Genomic DNA, 23,731 nt, shown 5'->3' on the forward strand with positions numbered 1-23,731 from the left:
GCTGTCTGTGTAACCAAACAGAGCATTACAGAAAGAAGCCTCAATGCAGTGATCGCACGGGTTCGCAGCGACTGACTGCGCGTCTGCGTGCATGTCCGCGCACATTGTTTCGCTTTCGCTGCGAGCGCGGTTTCACACCATGCCGTGAACAAGGTCGGCCACATCATTTGAACATTTGACAGTACATAAGCAACCAATGTTGTGTGGACGCTATCAGAGCTTTTCAAAATAATTTCTTTATAACTAGTGACTTTGACGCTATACAGCGACTCGTGATGTGCCATCACGACGATTCAATAATTTTTTCGGTTCTTCTAAATTCCTGGACGTTTCAATATTGTTATTTTTCAAGTTGCGTCGCACTGTACGTTTATCGGTCTTCTGAGCGAGGAATTTCCCGCTGCTCCTTTTTGTTAATCCCGTACATTCATTGTTTGGTGCTAACACAAACATGAGCATTCTAGTTTGCCACGCCTTTTATTGAATGTGCTTCTTACCGTTCCCTTTCCATTCTGGTGAACTTGCCAGTATTTAGCATCAACGAGTTCATAGACCAAATCTTCATGACATTAACCGGGCAGCGCGCGCGGGCGAGCTTCTCATTGCGCGCTTTCTGCTACTCACCGAACATCGCAGCCCCAACGCCGTAGCAGAAATGTTCCTCGCGGAAGTGCTTGCTACACACTCGAGTTGTAGCCGATGGCTGCTTGCCGGTCCTAAGTTTCGCAATCCAAGCCACACGCAGCTTCTTGGCCTGCGGGTTCGTGCGAAGCCTGACACCGGGCTCCGTTGCGTATGCGTCCAGCACTGCGGTACTGAGCAATAACCTACCATATCGGACGTCTTCAAAGGCAGCCACTACCTATTGTAGTGCTTTGAAGTGTTTTGAAGCAGACACCCGAAGCGGGAGAACATCCCCACTTAATCAGAACCGTAGCATATACGTTGGACTAAACTTTAGTTTTCAGCTCTCGCTTCGGCGCTTACGAAGCAGACGACGCGGCCGCTTTGTCCACGTGATCCCTCATACCACGTCACGCCGATGGTGGCGCCAGCTTTTCCTGTGGTGGAACTCGCGCCCATTAGTCGTTCGTTTAGTCGTTTGCTCATTCGTTTAGTGGTTCGCACGCTCGTTTAGTCGTTCGCTTGCTTGTTCGTTCAACTATCAGTTCGTACGGCCACACTGTCTCTGAGACGCACTTGCTGTATGTAGGACACTAAAGGCTGGTGCGTGCATGCGCTCTGCCAGCCTTTGAGCGTCATCGCTTATACGCGTTGCGAATTTAAGTGGCAAAGACGGCGGGGATTAGTTAGGTTGCTGAGGGTGTGCTGGAGCCCAGGATGTTGGCATTCGATCGGTATTTCATGATATTTCGGGATCGTCTTATTTACAACTTTTCGCAACAAGATCTTTCGACACGCGCTTGACAAATGTAGCGCACGCGATACATTCGGAGTCGTCAGGGTGCGACGTTAGCGCTCGTTTAGATACTTATAAAAATAGGGGTCCAAAACAGGAAAAAGAAGCTGCCGTCACTGAATTTGTATATATATATATATATATATATATATAATTTAACCCTCCGTATAAAATCTTATGCTATGCACGAAGTTACTCGGAGCTAGAACGCCAGCGCAAACGCTTAAAGCGTACCGCATTGATAAGCGTGCTTTCACTCTGCGAAAGGTCGTCTGCTACGCTCAAACGTTGTAGGCGGCGCCACGGTCGAGGAGGGAGCGCGAAAGAGAGAAGAAGCGGGGGGGGGGGGGCGCAGGTGGAGGAGGAGAGTGTCACTATTTTACGAAGTTTCAGGGGTTTTACGGTTGTTGCATGAGGAGGCAACGTTGGAGAAAAAAGTTGTCGCAGTTTCACCTGAAAGGCGAAGCATCAATTGCGATAGCAAATTTGTAGAGAGCTATACGGAGTAATGATAGTAACTTTATCAGCTGTATAACCTTGGACATGCAGCAGCACCGGCGACACGCAGAACTGTTGTCGACGCTGTCGGCGTTTTGCCCGCGTTCGCACAAAATACGTGCGGCGTTGGTGACTGTTGCCGGAGCCTCTGATATAAATAGGCACTTGGTGCCGCAGCTAAACGTCGCCTCCCTTCCTTCCCCCCCCCCCCCCCCCCACGGCCTTTCGTGCGTCGGAAGAAGGCACGTTTGCTCTACATATATGGTGATTGTAGAGGAGGAAAGAGACGCCTACTTCTGCAGCCCTTAAGGGAGCACGGCGCAGAACGCGCGTTTGTTCTCCGCCGTGCGTTCACTCCCCGTGAAAGCACGCATCCCTCGCTCCCTTTCACTCGCACATACAGCGTTCGGCGCGCGGCGACGATTTCATCTCCATTGACGTCATACGGAACCTCACGGCGACGGCGACGGCAGAAATCTGCTTTTGAGTGTCCATATAATTGCTATCGCAATAAAAAGAAAGCTTCATTTGCCGGGAAGGGCTTGTTGAATGCTATCGTGTTCCACTCTTAAATACGAAGCTTAAGCGTCCTCCAAATTTTTTATCTCGCTTCCTGTGTTTGATATTGGTGCTAATTAGATTTATATCCCCTTCTATAATTGCAGGCGAAGCAGGTACCAGAATAATTATATTAGGTAAATAACACATTACCTTGTCGTCTCTTCGAGCACAGAACCAGACGTGCTGACACCCGAGCAGATGGAGCGGCTGGCGCACGTGCTATGCAAGAAAGCCCTCAACGACGCCGACAGCGCGGAACCGGCAGCTAAGTTCTGCGCCACCGTCATCATGGTAAGGCACGCACCGACGGCTCCTCCGCGTTTCCAATTAATTACAGAGACGCTCAGGTGTGGCAGGCAGGTAAACACTGCCATATTTCAGATATTTTCCAGGATCAAACTACACATGCTCGTTGGATATAGAACAATGTCTCTTTGTGTGGTGTGGATAAAACATTGATCATTTTCCACGTTCAGCAAGATAGCCGGCTGACACAGTAATTTGGAAACCACATCGAAGCCGTAAACTGAAGTTACTTTGGAGATAGCTTTACCGCCCTTTCAGTGAGCCGCGCATGCTTCGATCAGACGCTACGCACTTGCCTACCACGAAGTTTGTATAGCGCACGAAGGCCACCGGGTTTGAATTGCAGATGTGGCGGTGGGACCATCGCCTATGGCGGCGGCGACTAAAAGGTTATATATGTATACCGACACGAGTGTAAATTCTTATATTTTCGGTAAATGTTTTAAATGCGAAGCATTTCTTGCCGGCGGCTCTGTCCGTCCCTCCCGCGTCCCACACCCCTACAGCGCATGTGCGTGCCCTCCCCCTCTCTCTCCTACGCTCCCCTTTCTCTGCTCTAGGAATCCTCTACGGAGGATTCCGCGTGCCACACCCCCACAGCCCATGCGCGTCCCCTCCCCCTCTCTCCTCTCCTACGCTCCCCCTTTCTCTCCTCTAGGAATCCTCTACGGAGGATTCCGCGTGCCACACCCCCACAGCCCATGCGCGTCCACTCCCCCTCTCTCCTCTCCTATGCTCCCCCTTTCTCTCTAGGAATCAGGAGCGGCGCGCACGACAGGTGGTGCGACAGCTGCATACTCCACAGGGGGCGCCACGGTAGTTGCGCGGTATGAAAATGACGGAGTGCGCGCGCCTCATTCTCTCTAGGGTGCCTCGATGCCAGCGCAGCCATTCAGGGTGGAGACAACCCCGCTGGCGCCGCCATATTGAATCACACGAACTCAGACTCAGCTACGCTTGCGTTCATAAAAAGTGTTACTCGCGGCGCCCTTCCAAGTGCTTTGCCTTGATGAGGATTTTTTTATCGGTATCGCATCTGCACATCTTTATAACCAATAGCCGTTAACTCGTCGAAGGTCGAAGACGTAAATGTATGGCGCCTGGAACATGCCCCAAGTTGCCTAATTCAATCACATTTAATATGCGGTGTGTATGTTTGAAATACCCTCTATTTTCTCTTTTTTTGCGCTTCGATGCTTGGTATATAAGGTTTGCGACCCCCTGTGTGTGGAAGTTTTTCTTTTTCGCTGTTGTGTTTTGGTTTAACGTCACGCCTCCTATACCGTAGCCAGCCACTCGCGCACGGCGGTTAGTTTCCCTTGCGTTGCGCGTTCTCTTCGTGTTCGTTGCAATTATTTCACGATATCTACGCGCAATTTTCCTTTTTTTGCCCACAAACCTGTGTGCTGACAGGATTAAGCTGGTGTAAAAATAACTGCGATGTGAAAATAAGGTTTAGTTAGTGCTGTAGAGAAAAATGTAACGTAACTTGTCTGTGTCAATCTTGCGTAGTACACACAAGAAACCAAACGAGGCACAAAATACATTTACTTAGTAATGTCTAGTACAGTCAATCATGAAAGAGATTTGTACATGAAAAATTATATGTACTGTGTGGCGCCTGAAGGTTATGTTGAAAGACGAGATAAAAAAAAATCGCAAGGTAGGCTCGACCCACACAATTCGGGATAGGGAGAGTTTTTTTAATTTATTCATTACATGGGGGGGGGTTTCAAGTGAGTACATCAACCTTATTACACACAATATAAATCGAAAACAAGAATACAAACAAGAAAACGCAACCGCGGGTAATATCAATCAAGATATCCAGCCAGAATACATCAGCTACCATCGAATACGTCGCATCAGCCAAACACATCGATGGCGAGTACAGAACATTTTATAAATAACCATTAGAACACTGATAGATACATTCAAAAAATAAACAACACTGCATACATATTGCGTACAAAAACCGTAAATGAAACTAAGACAGTCAAATACAGATTAGCAATGTTTTTCACTTCGAAAATATAGTCCATGATGATGTAGGCCTGTTGACTTTAACAGACGGCGCCCATCCTGTCGATTTCCCTCGTACTGGTCCTCTTCAAAGTGTTTCTAAGTACAAGTAAAACAACAAAAGTGATTATTGATATGGAAAGTTGCCTTGTAAATACAGAGAACCCATTACAGTGCTTAAAAATAAGTTTTCGCAGAAGTAATGCTGTATTACCTCACTTCACACGTTTCGAAGAAATGCAAAGGCTACAACAGACACCATGCCAGAAAGCGCCGAAACATTTTGGTCCCATGATGCCCCTTAACTCTACTACACCTGGGCATACCATGCACAGGCATTTAAAGACCGTCACAGTACCCACTACGATCGGGAATAAGCACGAATGACGATCGGCTTACGAGCACCACGATACAAATCGTATAAAAAAATCAGCTATATAACGTAACAACCTGAGATCCGCAAGATATCTGCTGAGAATAGAGAAAATCACAACGTTTCGCTTGCCACGTACACAACAGCCGCTCTCCCTAGAAAAAGCACTGCGTTCTTTAGTCGCAAATAACCAGTAGCGAAAAAAAAAAAAACAGGGGAAAAAAATAAACAAGAGACACACGATGTGTGCTTCCCGTGAAAAAGTAAAATAGGTGGTTTACATGACGATTTGTAGCTAATGTAAGACTATTTCGCGCGCGAAGCATTTTCGTCAGTCCTTAAAATAAGGGTACTACTCGCATAGCCTGCGCCGATCAAAACGGCAAAAGCATATGCGACGCGCGCTCGCAAACCATAGGCTACTCAGACAGCATCGGTGCAGTGCTTAGTTCGTGAGCGAACGTAGGTACGTGAGCGAGGATCAGAGAATACTTTCTTATTTAAATGAAAAACACGGTGCGATAGTCTAAAATTTCTTGACACTTACCTCGCAAATGTAGGAGCTATCCGTTGCCTTCCAGTGATACCGATTTACTTGGGCTTCCAATCTCTTCCTTCGCTCTGGGTCCCGGGGGAAGCGTAAACAACGAAGCCCTATACAAGTCGATCCGGTGCACTTGGTAACACAACAGCCCGTCATGTCGACTCGATGCACTTGACAAGCTTGTCATTCATGCGGCTGAACACTGTCCAGCAAGTAGAAGCGTCAGCGAAGCATCCGCGCGCACTGTGTCTCCAACTAAGCACATGCACCAAGCAATCGCAACCGCTCGCTGTGATTCAAGATGGCGTCGCAGCGAGAAAGCGGCGGCGCGGGGGCGGTCAAAGGATGGCACCACCCTGAACGGCGGCGCTGGCATCGAGGCACTCTAATTCTCTCTCATGTGCAGCCACGGCCGGACTGGAGAGGCGCGCGCGCTTTCCTTCTTACGGCCTTCTCATTGCGGCTGTTTCCCCCTCACGCCGCGCACCCGTGGTGGCGCTGCGACCCTACTGCTGCCGCCAGCGCCGTCGGCGCGAACTGAAGGCGAGCGTGCGCTCGCTCCCCTCTCGGCCGTGCATGCTCGCATTATTTGGAAGTGCCATGCACTGATAAAAACTTTCTGACCCTTATTCCTATAGAACCACCGCGCAGTTTTGTCTTGCCTAGTAATGGGTCTGAGTCGGCAAATAAATTTCCGCGCAACGTGCAGTGTTTGCACAGAACGAAACACCAGGCTTGGATTTGCGTCATAGCTCTGAAGCCGTAGTGCTGGTATTTTGTTTGAGCACCACTCACATTAAAAACAATTAAGGGATGGTGCTGCACATTCGGTGAAAACAAGTATTTATTTACGATGAAACTAAAAACAAACTGAGCATTTCCTTCACTAATACCGCATTATTTGAAAACGGTCATGTCGAGCACATCACTTCTTGCTGAAATAACTCCCACCTGGGACACAAATTCAAAGCCTAAAGTGTTTCCTGGATGGCTTGTGCACATAAGTTATTGACTTCTCGTTCTTGTCGGTTATCTTCTGGGTGTAGTTGATCAGAAGTATTCTGACAAACTTCTCGGAAATCAAGCCGGCAGACCTTATCGCGTGGCTGTTGTCGACGCCTTCCGGACAACGTAGCAGCGGCGAGTTTTCAAGATGTGGCTGAATGAGGATTCGTAGTACTTCCAGCACATTTGTCCGTGGAAGGTGCAGGATAGCTTTCTCAAAAAAGCACACAATTTTGTCCAACAGTGCCACAAACTCGGCTTTTGGATAGTGCAGCCTACTAAAATCTTGGCTTTGTAGAAGCGTGTACAGAGGATCACTTCTCTCGTGCGTTTCAAGGAGAATTGAACAAGCGTCACACTCAAAGTCACTTATTAGCTTGGCGATGTATCCAGCGACATAAACCAAACCAGAGTACGTGACAGAGGGTGATGGGGTGTCTGGATATTCCGCAAGGTCATTCAACTCCTCAGTCAGAGACTGTGGTAGCGCTGCAGCCAGCTCTTCGGCATCACCACAAGGTATTGTGAGCTTCTTGCCAATTGAGGTCTCAGACTTGATAATGTGATCAAGCGCAGTCGTCACTGCCCTTGCGTCGAGCATGTCATTTCCTCCGCACATGAATCTTATTCTTCCAAAGATGGCCTCAATGGGGTCGCTGTTCAGCTTCCGCGTAAGGACGCAGTTGACACCATTCCGCAGAAGAAAACGTGCAGTTTCGACTGTAGACTTCGTCGTAAAGCGCAAGGCTTCAAATGTCTCACAAGTGAAACCATCCTTTCCCCGTGCTTTCGAGTTTTCCTGGATGCCTTCTATGTAGCTGGTGAACTCGTTTGCAAGCCACAGCAGCCGAGGGTCGTCTGTATTTGATATCGGGCTCTTTTGGCCGCTGCCGGCATACGTGGTATCATGGATATCGAACCATCGTTTCATTGTCTTCATAAAGTGAATGGTTGAACTTGCTTTGCTGAACACGTGAGGGTAGAGTCACCGCCTGTGTTTTCTTGGAGGTGCTCAATAGCTGCAATTACTTGTGGAGAGAATGTTTGCACTGCCCGAAGGACATTCATCTTCTCCAGGTTTGTAGGGTAGACATGTTTCTTGGTTAGGTTTCTTGCCAGTTTGACTGTCATGTCCTTCTGGTGCTCGTACAGCTTTTGGACAAATATGCCAGAGATGTCCCCTACGCCGTCTGTCAGTTCTCGTTCAAGAAATTGACTCCGAACGTTTTTTAGTACGTGGCATGGGTCGAAGCTTAGGAAGATCACCCGATTGTCATCATGTGGATGCTCCACTACAGTCGATAGGCAGCCATTTCCCATCAGCTTAAATATTGTAGTATTGGCGGAATAATTGTCCGTCACAATGCGCACAATCAAAAATCCGCACGACTCAACAGCGTTGATCACTTCCTTAGTCCATGCAAACAGGTCTCTCCCGCTAAGTTGCTTAGTGAAATAGTACGAGCAGGGAATTCTGTAGGAGCTAGCGATGCCGTGAAGCACAAAACACAGGACCCTGTTTGCAAGGGTTTCCTTCGAGCCACCTGGTGTGTCACTGCTAGGCTTGTCTCTCAAGCCAAAGACTGCGTCCGATTTCCTATCGTATATGCATTTCGGCTTGATGCTAGCCTCGTCAATGATTAGCGTTGCCATATGCTGCTTAGAGCTGAGTAAGGAAGCTTCAAAAACCAGTCTTTCTCTCATCGCAGGACTCATCCCTGTCGTTGTCGGGCTTGGTCCCATGTACCGCTGCAGCGTGCACTTTGCTGGCAGTGTCAGCAGCTGGGATGTCCGAGCGTGATCGTACCCCTTAGGCGAAAGAAAGCGCCACACGACACACTCTCTGATTATCTCCTCTGGGTAGCACGGTCGCTTCTGCCCATAACTGTCTAGTTGATGAAGGAGAAAGATGGCCTTCTTTTCACCCTTTGCAGAATCAGCAACAACTTCTTTGACAGAAGCATGCCTCTTATTTTCCCGATAGAAAGCGTTTGCTTTCCTTGCAGCGTCCAGCTGCTGTTGGAGTTTGCTACACTTCGAACGGTGGTACGCAGCTTGTTTACGAAGCCTGCCGATAAGCGAAACATACGCACTTACTCGCTGGGCGTCTTTATTTGCCGTTTGAGTGCAGACACTATGTTTCTTGCCAGCGAAGTCGTCCTGCGATTCAGGAAGGTCGACCGCACCTTCTGGCTCCGCTTTTCGCTTACTTGGTTTTGGAGCAGGGACAGAACATCTAGATGCGGGCTCCTTACGAGGCTTCTTGGCACTCGGCACGAGGTAACTTGGGTACTCGTCGAACACTGTTGGCACAACACCAGGTAGAAGTTTCCGATTCGGCACCCAGGCACGTAGTCAGTGGAGAGGAAATGCCGGCTACAAACGACAGTTGACGCCGACTTGTCGTTGACAACCAAATTTTCCCTTGAAATGTTTTTCAGCCACTTAGCCACCAGTTCTGCATCACTCGGGAATTGATGAAAGGAAACGCCTTTAGTCCTACTTGACTGCGACTTAACAGTGCGGTACGCAACAGTACACCATGGTCTCGCTGGCCGGTCCACAGCAACCGGATTCACTGCTTCGCATTGCAAGGCATATCCCTTAGAATGCAAAAGCTACGAGTCAAAGGTGCTCAAATCACGACGTATCTGGCTAGCAGCATCCACTCTGTCGAACGATGCAGCACATGACATAAAAAGAGAATGTCAGGACGGCAGTAGCAAGAAGCTCCCAAAACTACAACTACAGCAGGGTCGCTGCGCCCTCACGCGGCGAGCCGTGACGTTACCCGCGGAGACGCGCTCCCATTGTGCCCGAAGCGATAGCGAAGGCCGTAAGGAAAGCGCGCGCGCCTCTCCAGTCCGGCCGTGGTGCAGCACCGCGACGAGCGCTCGGGCCGCTGCCGCGAAACCATCTCCCGCTCAAGCTAACCATCTCCCCGCTGCTTCGCATCCACACATGGCTCCCTTTAGCGGGAGATGGAGTAACTTTTTTTATGAGCCAGTCTGTGTTGCAATGCTATCGCTCAGTTTAAGACACGCCTTTCTGTATCTGAAGTTTCTCGTTTGTTATCGCTGGTTCTAATCGTCTGTTATCAGCAAACCTTGTATTATCGGACACCAGCAATTATGCATGAACCATAGAGAAAGACATTCTACAAAACCGGACACTCCCGCAGAACCCAGCGGCCGAATTGTCTGTAGCGCACCAAACGGCTGATGTGGAAACCTGAACCACACTTCCGGTTTCAGCTCTGGGCGCGCGCGTGTTAACTCTTGCTAGTATGCGTTACGCCGGCTGTGCTGGTAAGCGCGGCATTTGTTTTTACTTCTACGGCTCAACCGCACGCTGTCTTAGTGAGGAAGCTTTCTTTTTGTTAAATAAATATGACGACGAGTGATTCGTACAAGCCTTCATCGAATCTATCCTCTGTGCAAGTGCAATTTCATAAAGTAGACGCAAGACGCCTTGGAAAATAAGGAAATACTTTTTTACTCTATATAAATGCTCGTTCCGGAGCTTTTTGAGGCATTCATCCAACGTTGTGGCACCAGTTATGCGGCAGAAGTTCCCGTGCGAAGCTCCACCAGACGGCATCAGCTGAAAAAGTAAATTACAAGCATGTGTCATTTTGGTATTTATAAGTTATAGGAAAAGTGCGTGTAGAGGCGAAACGTGTGAAAGTGATGAATGGGCGACATTACACATGCACGCACGCACGCACGCACCCACACGCACACACGCACACACACACAGGCGCACACACGCGCGCGCGCGCGCTTCGCTTTTACAAAAATGGCATATAAAGTACCCGACTTATCCTAAACATACCATACATAAACTATGACGGAAACCTCCAATTTCCAAGCTATTCCCGGGCCTTATTTCCTGCACTTTAAAGCACGAATACACGGGCGACTGCATATTTTGATACAAATTGGCGTCAGCCGACACAGAGGTGGCCACAACACAGGATCTCAGCCAGACTATGTTAGACACCCGCAGAATGCCTTATACTCGCATTCAAGACAAATGCGTGGGTGCAAAGCCTGTATTTAGTCGTGCAGGAGACGAAATTTTCCAGTTACAAGTTCTTCGTTCTTCGTACAAGTTCTCCTCGGCAATATCATTTGCGCGGTGCGCTGGCGCAAGCAACACACTACCGTGTTATCGCTCTCGACAATTGCTCGTGGCGTTTTCGAAAAGCGTGCGTACTGAAGGAAGGTATATGTTGTTGCGTGGTCATCAAAAGCGTCACAAACTTGTCGCAGTTAGATTCAGTACACGCAAAACTGTGTCACAATGGCCGAATGGCTTTTCGATAACTGCATCAGAACGCCGGGTGCGGCCACCGTGCCTCAAAAGTACCCCCAAAAGTAATGAAATTTGTTGAAGTAGTGTAGGTGGTCAGAGAAAGCGCCACAAACTTGTCCTAGTACTATGCAGTACACGCGAAAGTAACTGCGTCACGACGGCTGAGCTGCACTTAGCTGACTGCGTGACAACGCCGGGTGCGGCGAGCGTGCCCGAAAAGTACCGAAATAAGCTACATTATTGTTGGGGTCCATAGAAAGCGTCGAAAGCATGTCCCAGTAGGATTCATTAAAAAAATTACTGGAGTGAAAGCTCCCGTATATCGTCTTACCAGGAGAGGTGAAGCCAATGCTTGCTCCTCCTCTGAAATAGAGCCTTGTCTGGTGATGTCCGCTTAAAGATTAAGTGATTTGGCTCTGTTATTGTAATGCTAGGCTAATTTGAAGATAAAAGCTGGTTGTTCCCAACGCATATAGTAACTTCTTCTGAGTATCGATGACGTTCTTTCCAATAAAATTTGCCAGCATGTTCAGATGCCCCACTAAAACCAGTAATACAGAGATACATGTAGATACGAATCTGTCTGGTGAAATGAGCCTTCTATCTGTCTGGTAAATGATTAACTTGTGGGAAGTGTGAGGAAAGCGCTACTTCACCATAAGCTAGTGTTTTATCGTGTCCCTCCTAAGATGACTACGGTGCGGCTTCACCTCCCCGACATCATTTCCACTCCAGCAATTTTAACAGTGGAACTGTTCTTAGTCGGTCGTGCGCCGCCGATGACGGTGCCGTCATGCAGGAGCAGAGCCGGAGAGGTCACTTGACCCGCTCGCAGGGAGGATCCGACCAATCGGAGCGCCCGCCGAGGACGAGGAGGAGGAAATGCACCGGGTTAAAATAGCAGGTGTTTGCGCCGCGCGCCCCGCCCGCACGCTCTTCGCACGACGGACGCCGCTCGGCGCGAGCGGCAATACGCAGAAGCACCGCTACAATCGCAGAAGCAGAATGACCATAGCTCCGCTGTTTCGACAAATTTCACTTCGGGAAACCGGCTGCATTTTTCTTCTTAAACGTCCTTGCATACAATACACACCAAACTGCGGCACACCGCTCGGTACCGTGCCGTAAGCCTTAAATGCAGCGCAGACTGTCAAATTAAATTCCTCATCGTGCCGTATTCCAATAGCGGAGTGGTGCCGTGTTCAAGTGCAGAAGTAACGCAAGAATACAGCGAGAGCCCGTGAAAACAAACTGCACCCACAAAAAAAAAAAAAAAAAAAAAGAAATAGGGAGAAAGAGACAGACCCGTCGCCGAACAGGCGAACGCTCACATGCGCAGCCGGCCTCGCTCGCTTCGGTGGCGTGTCCGGCGTACGACGGGTACGTCTGCCCCATCATTGGCTTGTTGCTAGGTAACGCAAGCTAAATAAGTCGCAGAGTAGAAGTTCATTCATACGCAAAACTACTTTAAGCTTAGCGGGAAAGGATGAAAAAAAAAAGTAAAACGATTGTTAACTTGATTTCACATTTCGCGATAGCTCGCGTCAGCTATCGGCTGATATGAATACTAGCGTGACGTATTTCCTGTTGCCAGCTTTCGCCGAGTGTCCGCTCTTGTTGAATTTCTTTCTGTATGCTTGTATAAAAGTCGACGTGCCTGACCCGCACATCGGATTTCAACGATCGCCGACTGTGCTCGCTGGTATTGTTGTGTTGCGTGTGTCACTTGCTTTTGTGGGCACAGCTTCGCCAAATGAAGAGTTGGTTTCGTGACTCACATTTTGCTATTGTGTGCATCACCCCAGTGAACCACAAATATCCATTGGATGTAATACAAAAGACCAAATATCCAAGACATTTAACGACGTCCAGTTTACATCTATAGTATGTTCGACTAGTACGTGGCAATGAAGGGTCATCCAGAGGACGTCGAATGTCCTTATGATTTGGACATCTCTTGCACATTCAAAGCTCTCGTGCATTGATCGTACATTGTGCGTTATGAGTCGATGCATGCACTATGCCGCAGAAATACAAGCAAATTGTCTCTAATGCCTAACAATGGGAAGCTAGGAGAGCAAAAGCATTAAATTAATTATTTTGCAATTTAGCACGACCTTTGCACGCACTGCTGGAGGTCTAGTAACGTTGCTGCTGGATACCGCGCGCAAAAGCCCCAATACTTTCGCCATTTTTTCGCTATGCTTTCGGTCTCGGTTACGTCATTTTCTTTCTCATACAAAGATGATTTATTTTTCAGTTATATCTATTAGTACACTGTTGAAAATACGTAACCTTTAACTTGCTGATGTATTACGACAGTTTATAAAGAAAAAAAGAAGCTTGAACTCGAAATAGCTTTGACTTCGCATCGCCACTGATTCAGCAACACGCGCCTCGATGCAAGTGCGCAGCAATGTTCCGAAACGGGCGCGAGCAGCGTGTGCTTTATTTGTGTCTTTTCGACTTTTGTGCGGTTAACCATGGCCCAAGTATTGTACGTATATACTAGGCAGAACTGTACAGTTGCGTGCTGTGCTTCTGACTGCTATTTGTGGTACGTTTGTTCGCCTTGCAGAGCGCTTAGGGGAATGTTCTGGAGGGAATGTTTTGATGGTTAATTTTCGCACATGTTTGTATCGCTTGGTTTCCGGCGTTCCTCTTCAAGTGTCAGGGATATTTCTCATTTGCAATGCCTATATCTAAGTCCCTGGCAGCATTATGTTATTGGCACTTTTGTGATCTGAGAAGCTGCCTGACCAAGTTGCCTATCAAGATGAACATTCCATCTCTGGATTCTGCTTGTGTGGAATTTATTTTACCGTATATTTTTCAATGCAGCTAGAAAGTACTGGCTTTCTATCTTGAATCTGGTGGCCCCAGAAGCAGCTGCTGGCAAGCAGGCCATGCACTTTTGGTCATTAATTAGTATGTGATACTACCTCTTACTAATCAGTTTTATTCTTTTTAATTATAATTGTGGCACTGTGCCTACTAGTCATTTTGTGCCTACTCGTTAGTCATATTTTGCCTACTCGTTACTTGTGTTTTAATAAAGTTTAATTTTCAAGAATCTGTTTTTGATTACGTGCTTTTTTTTCTTTTTTAGATCCGCGTTTAGCCTGTTTGTGTACAGCGAGAACATGTAATGAATAATTTCATACATGTGCGTGGCTGGGGGCCGATCATTTTTGTAATAAAGCTTTATCAGTTGTATAAATAAAAAAGTAACATTGGTATGACATTGTGAGTTTCACAGGTGTGCTTTACCTAGTGCTTACTGAACTCACTATTTTTCATTTATCCATTGCAGGATTTGTAATGATGCATAATGATCAAAATGCGGATTTACGGTTTTCTCATCACAGTTTTCGCATTTTGATGAGCGCTAGAACTATATATAAAAGTTGACAGTCACTTTAGCGAACACTGAAGAGGATGAAGGCAGAAGCCTGCGCACTCACGAAGCATTAATTAAATTATTTGTCATTCGCATGCGTTGTTACTTCTATTGTTTTCTCCTACCAAAGTTGTGGGCTCAAGTGCCTTAATTACCTGTGCCTTAATTAACTTCGTCATAATTAACACCAATGGTTGCGGGCTCTACTCCCACCAAAGGTCGAGGGTTTGAGTGCCTTAATTGTATCTTAACTTTGTCTTAACACCAAAAGTCGTGGGTTCGACTTCCACCAAAGTTCGAGAGTTCGAGTGCCTTATTAACTCTGCCGTAATTAACTTGCCTTAAATAACTTCACTCTAATGAACACCCAAGGTAGTGGGTTCAACTCTACCTTCACCATGTCAATTGGAATCCAACTTGGAGATAATTTGGAGATGTGGCCGGTTCGCCCATATCTCCAAGTGGTTTCAACTCCCAACAAAGGCCGTGGGTTAGAGTGCCTCAATTAACTCTATCTTAATGAACTGTGCCTTAATTCGCTTCGACCTAATTAACACCAAAGGTCGAAGGTTCAATCCCCAATTTTAGTGCCATTGAATTTTGGTGCTGCGACGCTGGACATCGGATTTTTCGACCATTGAGCCATCTAAGGATTTCACCTTAAGTGTTGCAGTTTATATTTTCACATTCACACGTTTACACGTTAACAAAACATTTCAAGCAAAGTCACCAGCTACATGCCGACAATGTGGGTAACTGTGCCATTAGTGTGCCTCAGCAGATGTACCATCGAGGACAAATTAAATGCGAACAGCGGAGCGTGTGGCCGAAGCATAACTGAAGGTATATGGTGTATGTCATCGGCCAGTCGTTGTGCACGTGCGTGGGGATGTAGTTCTCAAGGAAGAGTGCAGTGCTGCTCGCCCTATTGCGATAAATGTCACCCGTATTTTGTCCGAAAGTTGCTTTCTCATCTCTCCTCGGGCAGTGCCATACCCACCTGGCAGTACACTGTTATGGTGACTAGCACCATCGCTACATCTGTAGCGTGATATAGCTGGCATGCACCCAGCTTGCTAACGTGCATTGCTTTGCTTTTGTTACCACCATCAAAGCTGCCAGTGTCTAATCGTAATTTGAATAGCACGAAAAATGTATTGCATTGGATGCGCAATAACAGTGCTAGCCACCTTAAAAGTAATCACAGATAGGAATGGCACTGCAATGGCGAGGTGAGAATACAAGCTTCCAACAAAATACAGGTGACGTAATACGCACTAGGACAAGCAGCCCCGCACTCTGCATCGAAACCACATGCATGTGTACAATCATCGCTGGCCGACGCCACACATTGTGCTTTTAGTTACGTTTTGGCCACACACTCTGTTGTTCGTATTTCATTTGTATTCAATAGTACATCTACTGTGGCACTCGCAGGTATACAGCTCATTATAGCGTCAGCAGGAAAGATCCACTAGATGTTCTATGGACGTCCTGCGTCCCAAAAAAGAACATCTATTAGAGGTTACTTATGTCCAGCTGCGACATCCTTTCAACGTTAGAGCAACGTGATCTGGATGGGACTTAGATTATCTATCGTACGTACTTGTAACGTTGTTTGGAGAAGTATAGATATCTATAGGACGTGTGCAATGTCTCAAACATGATGTTCTATGGACATCTATGGTACATTAATGGTTCACTGGGACCTTCACTACAACGTGGCGTCAATATATATATATATGCGAACGAGCAGACTTATACATTGTCAATAATGCTTTATTGCGTATAAATGAAGATACAGGAGGCTGAAGCCTATACGGGAATGGCCTGTCAGGTGTACACATAATAACCCATTGAGCAGCGTTGTAGACGGTAGCACAAAAATAACGAATAAACAATAACACTTAACAAGAACAAGATGAAATAACACGGTAATGCAAGAATAATAACACAACGAAATACCAATGAAACAAGAATTAAAATAGAAAATTGAGGCTATTGTTGCGAGCACAGCTCTACAACTGAAAATGGGCAAATGCCTAAAGCAGCACCCATGGGAATCTTGCGGTCCACACATTATAGGAAACATAGCATCTTTTTGGTGGCTTAAGGACATTTTGCGTGGTGTAATTTGCTGGTGTCCTGTGCACTGGCGGATCCAGAGTGGGTTAGGGGTCCCGGGGCTCATCGCTTGCGACTCCCCCCTCTCACGCATGCTGGTACTTCTACGCTGACAAAACTGCTTGTGTAGTCGTTCACCTCTTCTCCCCCTGTCCCGTCTTCTGGTTCACTGCATGTTCTGATACTCCTACTCCTCGCCGATCGGTATGTCACGCCAGCTCTTGAAGATAGAATTCTTGGTCATGGTCATCAAAGAAAATGGAAACTAAGACACGTTGATGCTTCCGAAGATAGGCGCCATTTTTGATCCATTGCTGGATATGTTTCCGTATTTGTCTTTATCGGGGTTCCAAGAAAACCGAATCAGGGGTTGGTTATTCTGCACGCTGGTTTACTTCGGTGAACATTGCGGGTCGATCCAGCTCTACCTGTACTCTATTATAGACCCAGTCTTCTGTCGTTACGAAATGATCGTGAAACAAGTGGTCGCTCTGTTTCTCACTTTCGAATGACACGAAACGCTCTTAGAACTCTGCTTGAACGTTCTCGACGTATTCTGAAGATTTCTTCACGTACATGTGGTTCGACTGCAAATTGTAAAACGTCCGATGTTAATAGTTATTGAAACAAATATCAGTCATTTCAATTTCGTGTGAGATGCAGATAGAAAATGTTACGGCAGAACTCATGCCACGGTAACAGTCGACGGTAATGCGAATAGCAATCGAAGAATTTATCGACAGACCATATTCCAAAGTCACGTTTATTTAACAAGTGTTGTGGTAATATCCAGACATTAGTTGCTTCAGCTATCAGCTACACACTCCGATATCGTCGCACTTTGCTATGACACTCGCTGGCCGAGGTCGCCCATGAGTATGGAGGCATGGCGACCACTGTATGATGGCGACGCAGTGGCATGACGACCACGGTATGAAGACAACCAGGTGAAGTAACGCGAATGACGACGATGGCGCCACCATATGACATGAAGACGAGGGTATGACACCGGATACATGATAGTTTGTGTGATGACTAGAGACCGGATTTTAGGCAAATGCCCTTTTTTTCTTTGCGCTCCTATCGCCCCACTTTGATATATCAGCATGAATTAGATGTTAGAAGGCCTTTTAAGTGTTTTTATAGTGCCTATAAATGTCTATTTTGGCGTTTGTGCCTAAATGACTATAAATGCCAATAAATGCCTATTTTCAATATGGGCGCCTATATGAACACTATTTAGCCTCAAGTTTCGTTTTCGAGTGCTGTTAGAGACCGTTATTCATGTTACCGGGCAACATTGACTGTTCGGAACTCTATGGGGTTCAACATAGTCCTTTAGTTCAACGAACTCCCTGAAAGTAACTGCTAGCAGCTTTGAAATGGGACGCGCCGGCCAGCATACGCTTCCGCGCTGACATTGCGCGAGCTGTTGGCGAATGCGAAACCGCGGAGAGCCGTCAGGGGAAAGGAGAGTGCAGAGCAAAAGAAGAAAGAAAAATGTGATGTGCACGCGGCTTTTGTCTTGTTTGTAATTTACTTTTTAAGGTGTTCACCGCCGTCGGGCGTTCCTTCTCAGCGTACGAGATCATTCTCAGTGATAAGAGGCACAATTTTCAATCCAAAAATTTGGAGATGGTGGTAGTTTGCTATTGTTTCCACAATCGTCACAGTGATTCTTAGTAGACGTTCCGCGTGCTCTCCAAACATATTTCTTCAAACATGTGCACTTCAAATGGGCGGAAGTGTATTTGGCAGTGTTGGGACGTCTGGCCTGTACAATTCGGATAATGTCATTGTATATGAGGAAATTGCGAAGAGTTGTGCCTAACAGTCCTCAGGTACGAGCATGCTAATTTCTTAATAAATCGTAGTCTCTCTTGCATTGGTTATTTGTCTGTTTTGTTGTGTCTTAATTTAACTGCGTCAGGCAGGCACAAAGTATCGGTTCTTTAACTCAGTGTTCCCAGCTTTCAAGTATTCTTTTTCATGCGTGTTTCACTATATGCGACGCTCGAGTACAGTGGCCATTGAACATGAATATGAGCAGTGTGCTTATTGGATGAAGCCAATTGATCGTCATTAGTCCAGCAGTCTTATGGGACAATTGCACGGCTATGTTCAACTGTTGGCGCCTTTGTGCCATCATAGACAATAACCTTTCTTGTTTTCCTATCGTAGATATAGGCCACGCACGTCTTCGTTTGAAAATATTTGCATTTATTTAAAAAAATGATTGTGCCTATATTTACGACGTTGGAGGCCTAAAACGTCGTTTTGCCTGCCAATTTTTGGCGCCTAAAACGCACTTTTTAATGCCTAAAGATCCGGCCTCTAGTGATGACGACGCAACGACGATGATGGCTAGAAAACGGCGGCATATTTACGATCCAATGACGAGAGCGTGATTACGATAGAATGACGTACGAGGAATGACGTCGTTGTCTGTGTAGAAAGGAATCGTTCTGCGAAACTGAGCGCAGATTTCTTGAAAAAATTCTTATTTCACTACGGATGGAAAACATCGTTTTTTCGAAGGCCTATCACTCTAAAGATCACCGAATTTTGTCCTGAAATTCACCACTAGTACTATTGGTCCAAGGGAAGGTGAATTTATGGCACCCTGAGTATGTTTTTTAACAGCGAAGCTGTTGAGGCCGGTGGTTCTTCAGTGGAGTGGGGGCACAAAAACCTCGCCGAGCGATGACGTCACTCCGCGTCGCCTAGGAACGCCGAGCCTCGCAACAGCTGTGTAGGTGAGCTAAGCCGTGACGTCATCAACCGAGCCCCCGCCTAGCCGTGCCGAGCCTTGCTGCAGCTGCAAAGGCGGACTAAGCCGTGACGTCACTGCGCTGATCGTCATAATGCCTTCGCGTCACCGCGGCGGCGACAGAATGCCCCGCGTCTCCGCGCCGAGCACATCACCGTGAGAATCGGGCGACCGAAGAAGAGGAAGCGCGGCGTGAAAACCGTCGTACCGCTAATCGAGACCGCTGCTCGAGAGTGGATGACAGGACTTCGGACTAGTATCGCGCCGGTAAAGCGGCGGCGAAACGTGATGGTATATCTTGCCTCATTTTAAACATGAAATCAGTGAGGGCTCCTGCATCCGTAATGCTATGCGGTACGTTGAAGCAGCAAGCACGGGAGAGCGCGTACAGCAAGTGTTTTCAGACTAGTCGGGCGAACCTATATCTGGCATTGATCTTTATTTACATCTGCTATCTGAAATGCTCCCCGTGTACATGAACGATGAACCAGCCTAGTGGGAAAGCATGATGACGCCACTACACTGGATGAGCCAGCTGAGTATGTTCAGATGAGGACAGTCGCAAAACTGGTTCCGAATATCCTTTATTTCCACTGAAATTTTTATACGAGGCATAAAAGTCCTTCGACACCGCGGAACTACTACTTTTCAAACACACAGTTGCTTTTCACATACAAAAAAATCTCAACTCACAAAATCTCGCAAGGTGCGAGATAGCGTTATCGAGCCGCAAAATTTTGCACACTATAAAAGCGCATGGTATAGAAAAGACAGTTTTCTGCACGTTAACCTTTCAACTTCACATCTATACCACCTTGAATACAAAACTAAGGCAAGCTGCACTTAATTTCGCCTGACAATACGCGAAAGAGTTACAGGATTATTTGGTCATTTTTAAGGCGCCTTAGATTAAGATTCGTTTATTATATTCTAAGCTGCTAATCCCTAAACCTCTATTATACAATTCGCTAATTCAGACCACACTAGAATATGTCTCAGTTGTGTGGTTTCCGTGCCTTCAATGTATTAAAAAAGAGCTTGAGGCGGTGCAAAAAAAAGCTGTGTGCTTTACATGCTGCATATGCGGTAGGCCCCCCATCATCCGTTCTTCCTTCACTAAACTTAGGAGCACTCTCTGTCCCTCATGAAATAATTCACTAAAATATATATCATTAACTCTTCATATCGGCTTTCAAATAGCGAATACTCATCTGTTACTAAACAGTCTTAGAGCCGCAGTTATAGTGAACTTAACCTGAAGCCCGTTTTCGCTCGCACTAACACATCTAAATACAGTTTTACCCCACGTATTATTTGCCTATGGATTTCTTTACCTGCCAATATGCGTAATAAAGCTGAATAGGAGGTACAAAATGAAGGTAGTACAAGCCTATGCCCCAACCTCTAGTCACGATGATGAAGAAATAGAACAGTTTTATGAAGATGTTGAACTAGCAATGAGAAAGGTGCAAACTCAGTATACTTTAGTCATGGGCGACTTCAATGCAAAAGTGGGGAAAAAGCAGGTTGGTGAGCAAGCAATTGGCAACTACGGCATCGATTCTAGGAATGCAACAGGAGAGATGTTAGTAGAATTCGCGGAAAGGAATAGGCTCCGAATAATGAATACCTTCTACAGGAAGCGCAGCAACGGGAAGTGGACCTGGAAAAGCCCTAATGGAGAAACAAGGACTGAAATAGATTTCATACTTTCTGCCGATCCAAGCATAGTGCAGGATGTAGAAGTGTTAGGTAAGGTTAAGTGCAGTGACCATAGGTTAGTGAGGTCTAGGATTTCTCTCAATTTGAAGAGAGAGAGAGTGAAATTAGTCAAGAGGAAATAGGCCAACCTAGAGGCAGTAAGGGTAAAAGCAGACCAATTCAGGCTGGTGCTTGCAAACAAATATGCAGCTTTAGAAAAGGAAGATAAAGACAACATAGAGGTAATGAATGAAACCGTAACTAGGTTGATCTCAGAAGCAGCAATTGAAGTGGGAGGTAGGGCACCAAGGCAACCAGTAGCTAAGCTCTCCCAAGAAACAAAGGACCTAATAAAGAAACGACAGAAGATGAAAATGTCCAACTCAAGAGATCAGATAGAATTCGCTGAACTGTCAAAACTATTCAACAAGAAAAAAGTGAGGGATATTCGAAATTATAACGTGGGAAAGATTGAGGAAGCCGTAAAATGTGGACGCAGCATTAAATCAGTAAGAAGAAAGCTTGGCATAGGACAAGGCAAGATGTATGCACTGAAAGATAAGCATGGTAATATCATCAGCAATTTCGATGACATAGTAAAAGCAGCGGCAGAATTCTATACTGACCTGTACAGTGCCCAAAACAGCCAAGCTACTTTAATTCAAAATAGTGATGAACCGGATACAGAGGCTCCTTCTATAACTAGCGCTGAAGTTAGAAGTGCCTTGAAAGACATGACCAGGGGAAAAAGCTGCTGGAGAAGATGGAATAACAGTAGATTTAATCAAAGATGGTGGATATATCATGCGTGAAAAGCTTGCGGCCCTTTATACGCAATGCCTCACAACTTCATGTGTACCAGAGAGCTGAAAGAACGCCAACATTATACTAATCCATAAGAAGGGAGACGTTAAAGAACTGAAGAATTATAGACCGATTAGCTTGCTTTCAGTATTGTATAAAATATTCACCAAGATAATTTCCAATAGAATCAGGGCAACACTTGACTTCAGCCAACCAAGGGAACAGGCTGGCTTCAGGAAGGGATATTCTCCGATGGATCATATCCATGTCATAAATCAGGTAATTGAGAAATCTGCGGAGTACAATCAACCTCTCTACATGGATTTCATAGATTATGAAAAGGCATTTGAATCAGTAGAGATACCAGCAGTCATAGAACCATTGCGTAATCAAGGAGTACAGGAGGCAAGCGTGAATATCTTGGCAAATATCTACAAGGATTGCACGGTTCTCCGCAAGAAAAGTAGAAAAATACCTATCGAGAAAGGGGTCAGGCAAGGAGACAGAATCTCTCCTATGCTATTCACTGCATGCTTAAAACTATTCAAGCTTTTAGACTGGGAAGGCTTAGGAGTGAGGATCAACGGCGAATATCTCAGCAACCTTCGTTTTGCAGATGACATTGTTCTATTCAGCACCAATGGAGACGAATTACAGCAAATGATTGAGGACCTTAATCGAGAAAGTGTAAGAATTGGGTTGAACATGAATATGCAGAAGACAGATAATGTTCAATAGCCTGGCAAGGGAACAAGAATTCAGGATCGCCAGTCAGCGTCTAGAGTCTGTAAAGGAGTACGTTTAGCTAGGTCAATTACTCACAGGGGACCCTGATCACGAGAAATTTACAGAAGAATAAGATTCGGTTGGAGTGCATACGGCCGGCATTACGAAATCCTGACTGGGAGCTTACCACTGTCGTTGAAAAGAAAAGTGTACAATCATTGCATTCTACCGGTGCTAACATATGGGGCAGAAACTTGGAGGTTAACAAAGAAGCTCGAGAACAAGTTAAGGACCGCACAAAGAGCGATGGAACGAAAAATCTTAGGACTAACGTTAAGAGACAGGAAGAGAGCAGTGTGGATCAGAGAACAAACGGGGATAGCCGATATTCTGGTTGACATTAAGCGGAAGAAATGGAGCTGGGCAGGCCATGTAATGTGTAGGATGGACAACCGATGGAGCATTAGGGTTACATAATGGATACCAAGAGAAGGGAAGCGCAGTCGAGGTCGGCAGAAAACCAGATGGGATGATGAAGTTAGGAAATTTGCAGGCGCAAGTTCGAATACGCTAACGCAAGACAGGGGTAATTGAGATCGCAGGGAGAGGCCTTCGTCCTGCAGTGGACATAAAATATAGGCTGATGCAGCTGCTGCTGCTGCTGCTGATGATGATGATGATGCGTTCCCTCCCATCAAACAATATTTTCGTCGCACTTGCTGGCAATGCAGCGTAATAACATTTCTATTTATTGTACATTTTCGAGTGCGCTTTATTAACATGTTTACCTTTTTGTACTTGATGGATTGTACCCGCTCCTGCAATAGCCCTTCCAGGGCTGCACTATGCTCAAATAAAATAAATAAAAAGTAAATGAACGTGTACCAACCAGGTAAAGAGAAAATCCTACTCACGAATATATAAACACGTGTATTTGCATAATTAGTTTAAAAATGTCGCAGTTTCGCCCGAAAGGCGAAGCATCGATTGCGATAGCAAATTAGTAGAGCGTTACTCGGAGTAGGGATAGTAGTTTTATCGGCTGCATAAACTTGGACACATTGGCTTACTAACTGAATTAACAATCGTGGTGTCAGCGCGCACAAGCAAACATGAATAGATCACACTGAATGACCGCAGCCAACGACTGTCAAAACGCT

The 23,731-nt window shown here is 46.2% G+C and overlaps 1 protein-coding gene across 1 annotated transcript in view; it reads left to right on the top strand.

The window, feature by feature from the left end:
* LOC125945232 (uncharacterized) overlaps window positions 1-23,731 on the top strand; it is an 83,698-nt gene that overhangs the window by 54,661 nt on the left and 5,306 nt on the right. The window contains exon 5 of the mRNA XM_049666899.1: window positions 2,652-2,770. Within this exon, the coding sequence (XP_049522856.1) occupies window positions 2,652-2,770 (119 nt within the window). The remainder of the gene's footprint in view (window positions 1-2,651; window positions 2,771-23,731) is intronic.

Source organism: Dermacentor silvarum, chromosome 5 (assembly GCF_013339745.2).
Source record: "Dermacentor silvarum isolate Dsil-2018 chromosome 5, BIME_Dsil_1.4, whole genome shotgun sequence".
NCBI classification, from domain to species: domain Eukaryota; kingdom Metazoa; phylum Arthropoda; class Arachnida; order Ixodida; family Ixodidae; genus Dermacentor; species Dermacentor silvarum.